At 42.4% G+C, this 6,514-nt stretch overlaps 1 protein-coding gene across 1 annotated transcript in view; it reads right to left on the reverse strand.

The window, feature by feature from the left end:
* Nucleotides 1-6,514, reverse strand: part of LOC106518198 (formin-1) — a 59,273-nt gene that overhangs the window by 37,947 nt on the left and 14,812 nt on the right. The window contains exons 4-6 of the mRNA XM_014009354.1: nt 3,204-3,324; nt 1,233-1,294; nt 5-381 (exon numbers count right to left, since the gene is read on the reverse strand). Coding sequence (XP_013864808.1) covers nt 5-381; nt 1,233-1,294; nt 3,204-3,324 — 560 coding nt within the window. The remainder of the gene's footprint in view (nt 1-4; nt 382-1,232; nt 1,295-3,203; nt 3,325-6,514) is intronic.

The raw sequence follows: 6,514 nt of genomic DNA on the forward strand, positions 1-6,514 counted from the left end.
AGGCAGAGGGGGAGGGGGTGGTGGAGGAGGTGGGGGCGGTAGCCCAGAAGGGCCTGGACCCGTCTCTGATTTCAAATTCTGTTCGATCGAATCCAAATTGAGTTTTTTAGGCAGGTTCTGGTTGGGGCTGTGAGCCGGGCCGGCTCCGCCCCCCTCGGGGCTCTTAATAAACGTCTCCCGGTCGGTCTGGATCCCCACGGTGCGGCACGTCCTCGGGGTCAAGTCGTCGGCGGTGGACACGGCCGCATCGCAGACCTGGGCGCGACCCTGACCCGTGCCGTGGGACCTGTTGCTCCGCAGCGCAGAGACGACCCCCTCCAGCTTTGACACGGTGACCGCGTGCTCGCCTCGCACCTCGAAGACCTGCAGCTGGAAGTCCGACTGTCGAGAGCAGAACAGCAGAGGTTAAACAAATACAGAGCGTAAATACGGAACATTTTCAAACTAAAGATAGCGTCAAACATTCACATTGAAATCTGTTCACTCAAGTTTTCATATGTTTCCAACAAACAGAACAATTTCTACTAGAACACGGTGTTTTGCAACAAATCTTCCACATGTTTCTCATTAAATCTTGTCAGTTTAGAATAAGAATTAGGCACGTTCCCACCATTTGTAATGGGCTGACTGTGGTGGGACATATTTCTTAGAGAAAACACCCACCCTTTAAAAGGTCGACATCAAACGAAAGACAGTACAAATTAATAAACGAGGCAAAAACTCATTATTTTTGTGCATTTTGTGGTAAAGTTTGGTTCTTGTTCAAGCTGGAAGAAGGGAAATATCAGTGACATGTGACCAGAAATGTTCATTAAAGATTTGTTGGTGGGCTTTAATTACGTTTTAAACTTTAAATAAAAAGCTTTAATTATTGTTAGAAAGAAAACTCTTCTTTGGATTAATTAGACCTTAGATTAAAGGTTTTTTTCCAGGTATGTCCCGTCCATGACACGTTAGTGAAACCTCCACAGGCTCTGCACCAGAACATTTCATGTTTATTTGGTGCCATCTTGTGGCCGCAGGTATCAGATGCTTGACCAGTGCAACATATTCCCAGTTACCTCATCTGAGAAGAATCTAACGTCTCAGTCTGCCACAAATGCAAGCTTTTCCAAATGTCATATTTATTTGAACTAAATAGTCATAGCTAGCCCATGTCAACAGGGAAACCTGGATCTGAATTTTCTTGGAACGTTACAAGCCTGCAGAACGTCAGCAACATGTCAACTTACGTGCATCTTCTCCAGAGCTTCCTTGTGCTCTCGTTTGAGCTGTAAAATGGCAGCCTGGTGCTCTGAAATTAACCGGAAAAATAAGAATAAATAAAGGAGAATTGTATCAAGGCAAAAGCAACAAGGTCAACAATTACCAGTACAGATAATTACTTGCATTTGTACTTTTGTTTATTGCAAAAAAATGCATTTGTTGTTGTAATGTTATTTGTTACGGTCCAATAATGAGATTCTTTTCTAGACAAGAAGCTTCCCATCAGATAAAATGCTAAAGAAGGGTGGGTTGCTTTTACTGCAAAGGGCAGCACAACTCAACCAACCAGTTTTTACTCTGCTAACTRAACAAAGTTTGAAAAATCGAACTCTGAAAATAAAGCACACTTAAAAAACATCAACAAAGATAAGCAACTAATGAATTCTGACTGAAACAACTTCTACCTGTAAAATAGATAAAGACCTACACAACATGAGATAATTGTGTTTTGCAGTTACTTCATGTTTTATTTCTTTATTTTTTTATAATGTTATTTATCCAGGCAAATCCCACTAAGATCACAGATCTCTTTTTCAAGCGAGGCCTGGGCCTGAAGGAAAAATACTGAACATGTTTTTGAGGGTGGCGGAAACCGGAGTACCTGGAGAAAACCCATTTTTCTCAAGATATGCAAAAACTAAAGCCTAAACTAAAACACTTCAAATGGTATAAAAATTATGCAATTTTTATTATTTGATTGAAATTATAAGCATTTAAGTAAAGTTTGTCTGGGTCTGATGTGACATTTTTGTGTTATTTCTATGGCCTTGGAAACACTTATTTGCAGAATTGTTTATTTTTACCAGTTGCAGATTTTTTGCACCAAATGTGCTGTCAGATTCTGAGTGCAAATGTTTTCCTGAGCTGCATTAAGCTAAGATAAGATTAAAATATACTTTATTGTCTCAAAGGGAGAACTGTCTCTGGCTACAGTGTGCTGTGTCACACAATATTATTAGATTTAAACGTAATTCAAGGTATCAGACTTCCAGATTTGATTGTCCTTTGAAATTTAACACTATTGTTTTTTTTTTTCATTTAAAATAAACATAAATCCTAATCTTCTTCATATGATCCTGTTTTTCATTGTTTCACAAGTTTAAAATTTATAAGCAGTTTTAGTTGAATGTTTTTATAAACTTTGCACACAGTGAATGCAAATTTAGAACTAAGATATACAGGACTATAAACGTGAGGAGCATAGACAAACATTGTTTTTATTTTTATCTCTACAGGCTTATAGTCTGGACTCTGCTTTTCAGTTTCATTCTATTTGTCGAGCCCAGAGCCAGACATGGAGCACAGATAACTAGACTAATGCACATTAGCTCACCTTAATCTATTCTCCAGCTGAAGCTGGAGGAACCACAAGGAACAATAAACAACTGTTGTGTCATTGCTAATTTGCACAGAGGCACCAAACCCATAGAGCCTGAAAGCAAAGTGTTTTTACTGTAATTTAATCTGTGCTGTGTGCTTTCAGCCCGTTTGTGTGTCATTACACCAACAAGTTGGTCCAAATGAACGGATTCTTTTACCTCTCTAACATCCACACAGTTGAACTATGAAGCAACAACAGACATGTCTCCTACAAGCCACAGAAAATCAAGGATTTTGACAGATTCATGCTAAATCTTAGCTAGATTTGTACTATTTGTCTCAGTCATTTCAATAACGATTGATCATGGATTACATAACGACGGCTTGACTTTTGTTTTGGTGTCTTGATGTCTACACTGAACAAGCTACAAATACTTAAGCGAGACACTCCCACTGATTTAATTATACTGCAGCTGCACTGGCTGCAATCCACAAAGCCAGTCAGCATGAGGCGTGTCCCTGAAAAGCTTAACTGGCACGGTTGTCTTGTCAGTACTCCCAGTCTTAAATGCAAACAAAGACAACAGTGTTCATTCCTACAAGCTTGACTTCCTCACCTGCCTCGGTGTACTTGAGCCCCACCTTCTCCTCTTCATCCTTAGACTTTGGTGGGGGCCACACAGCCTGTAAACGCCCGGGGGTCCGGTCCTCACTATCTGCAGGGGATGTAACCTCTGTCTATAGACGAGAAAACATGAACAAATTTATAGTCCACAAAAAGAATGGGAAGCAGTAATGTAAAACGCTGTAAGTACATACAACAGAGTCTGTAGAACCTGTGGCGTCKCTACTAGGTGATTTGGAGGTTCTCTGAAAAATCAACCTCAAATTTTCCTTGTCACTTTTGAGTTTTCTTTTCACTGCCTCCAAGTCCACTTCCTCGGTCTTCTCTTTTTTGATAGTCTTAGGACCAAAAATGCTCCTAAAGGTTTCATAAGCCATGTCTGTGGTGGTCTTTTTGTCAGCGGTGGATGTTTCTGCTCCAGGACTTTTCTCCTCTGATACCTCTCCTCCATTCTCGGAGCCTTTCTTGTCATGTGCAGTCTCACCCTCCTGCCCATCGCTCAACTTTTTAGCATCATCCTGGTGACCTAGGCCCAGCCGTTGACTGAGCTGTCCCACTGAGGTGCTAGATCTGGGTTCGGACAGTTTTCTGACTGGAGTGGTTGTCTTCTGCTCGGGAAAATGCTTGGCTTTATTGACGGTACTCTTGAGGTTGAGCAGTGCCAGATCAGCGTCCTTCTCCCTCTGCTTGATCTCTCGGTTTTCCTCCACCGATCCCTTTTTCAGTACCCGCAAACCACTGAAGAGAGCCGGCATCTGGAAGGAAGGAGGTGACGACAGCTGTGCACCCTTGGATGGGGATGGGTTAGAGGAAGTGATGGAGGTAGGAGCAGATGAAACTGGTGGCGCTGAAGTCGTTTCTGGTTTCATTAGCTCTGCTGTCTTCTTTGCAGGAGAGCCAATACTTGTTCGACTGTTATTTGTGGATTCTTTACGTCCAGCTAACAGAGATGTGGATATCCCAGATCCTGAAAGTTTTAAACTATTAGCTTGTGTTTGTTTGGCTGGATTAGACGCTAACTGACTCAAGACTTTAGAAGTCGTTGTGTTTGAAGAAGCAGAAGAGGAGATCTGGATAGAGTGAGACTCCTCGGGCTTCTCCTCAGCTTTTTCATTAATTCTCTCCTTGTTATCTTTTGGTTTTAATGGAGAAACCTCATCTTTATTATTGCTTGGAGCCTCCAAACTTAGGTCTTCAGTGATGACTGAGGGATCAGGCTGAGAGCCGTCTACTCCATTAAGTTCACTCTTCTCGTCTGCTTTTGTATCTTGTTTCTTTTCAACCGGTGATGTTTCTGCAACAGACACTGTGGTGGTACTTTCCTTGGAGTTACAGAGGTCTTCCTGTTTGGACACTGTGGAGATCCTAGCCGGCCTGGATCTTCCTCTGTTGTTAAATTTACTGGCGTATAAAATAGCCTCTATGCGCGATCTTTCTTTAAAATTGTGTGTTCTAAACACAGGGATTTTGGGCTCATCTCCTTCCACATTATTGTCCTTCTCAGATGGCATAGTGTTGCTAAGCTTCTCCAACGAAGCCCCCGTAGTTTGCGTTGTGCTAATGCATGTTGCCTCCTCTCCATCATTTTCTTCATCGCTATGGGTTTCCACCCTTGTGACCTGAACGAGGTCGGCGTCAGCTTTCTCTGTAGAAGTTCTCACGGATGGTTCAACCTTTCGAACRGAATCACGGTCTACAGTCTCTCCATTTGACAGCTCCTTGAAAGACGTCAGCGTGGGCATACCAGCGTCTACAGAGGCGGCCCCGTCCCGTGTGAAAAAACCGCTGAAGGTGTTCAAGATGGAACCAGTGGGATGCTTCCCCTGCTCATCTAAAATGTTCTTTGCACTGTCCATTTTCCTCTCACAGTGACCTACAGCTGAGAGCKAAAAGAGGCAAACCTAAGTTGTTTCAGGGCAGGATCTGCTGAAAATGTCAGAAAAAATCAAATTCCCCACTTCTAGTTATCCAGTTTGGTTATATTCCATCTCCAGTGCTGGCCGGGAACAAAAGGCCTCTCCCGTACTCCTCTGAGGTCCGTCTGACACGTGAACCGTTTGAATGTGGAAGATTTAAAAAATATCACATGGTGAAAACTCCTGTCTGAAAGTTGTTGGCGGTACGGCTCAGTCTCCTCCCTTCCTCCTGTGTCTGGATTACCATKACACAGCAAGTGAAGTCAAGCTGTTCAGCGGCTGGAAACCTGTCCTGCTGTAACCAGGRAAGCAGAACAGAGTTCACCTGTCTTTCACAAAAGCCATTCCAATCCTTTAGGCCTGTTCGAGTAGTATTATCCACAAAGTTGCTCTCTCTGTGCCGGGCTGGAATCCAAACCTTAAAACAAAAAGTTTGTGCTCTTCAGCGCGAGTCAAGGTTATAGRGAAACTTTGTGTGCTAGTGAGTGAGAAATCCTCCACAGATTGAAAAAAAAAGGAAAAAAAAAAAAGAATTTCACTGGTCCACCCAGTCTGGGACGCCTCCTTTCAGAACTCCTCCCATGAAGGGAGGGGTTCTGCAAAGCCAGGCACTGCAGGTATCTGATTACCTCTGCTTACTTCCTTGAAATGGCTGTGTGGAGATAAAAACTATAGCGAGGAGAGTGGGACAGGGGGGCGGCCAGGGGTCCAACAGAAAGCTGTGGATTCATCAGCATTGTGGCATAAAGTATTGACCTGCTTCAACACAAGTCTTAAGAAGGGGAACTGATTAGGCACCCTGGCCTCCTACTCAGTAATATGCTAAGTCCTTAATATGTGATTAGAAGCTTTAGGAGAGAACACAGCTGAACTAAAGAGGAAAAAATGATAAGTTAATCCACCTACCTCGCCAGTATTTGGAAACTGGTCCTCCATACATTAAGACTTACTATAAAGACAGTTTAGATGTTTTTCAAGAGATTTAAAAGCTCGGCTTGTTTACTCGCCAACAACCAGCTGACCAACAAAAAGGAAGCGACTTCGTCATTGATTGTTTTAGAGCTTTTCTTTGTTTACTAAGTCGTTGATAGAATGGTGTATAAAAGTCAAATCAGACTGTGTGACTGAAAACTTTCCAAGCTGTTGTTGCCCTAGTAACCAAAGCTCAGCCTTCATGGCAGCATTTCTCCAGCCAGCCTGATTGAGCCCATTCTGTTTTAGGTCATGATTCGGTCCAGTTCAATGCTTTAGTTTCATGGTTCAATATTGTTTCAATACCAAACAAGAGAAATATCCATGCCCTTTTTAACTTCTAATTTACTTAAATTAATTATGAACATTTGTTTAACCTCAAAAGTACAGTTTTTAAATTAAATGTTGCTGAAAC

This window comes from Austrofundulus limnaeus, unplaced genomic scaffold (genome assembly GCF_001266775.1).
Source record: "Austrofundulus limnaeus strain Quisiro unplaced genomic scaffold, Austrofundulus_limnaeus-1.0 Scaffold2, whole genome shotgun sequence".
NCBI lineage: Eukaryota > Metazoa > Chordata > Actinopteri > Cyprinodontiformes > Rivulidae > Austrofundulus > Austrofundulus limnaeus.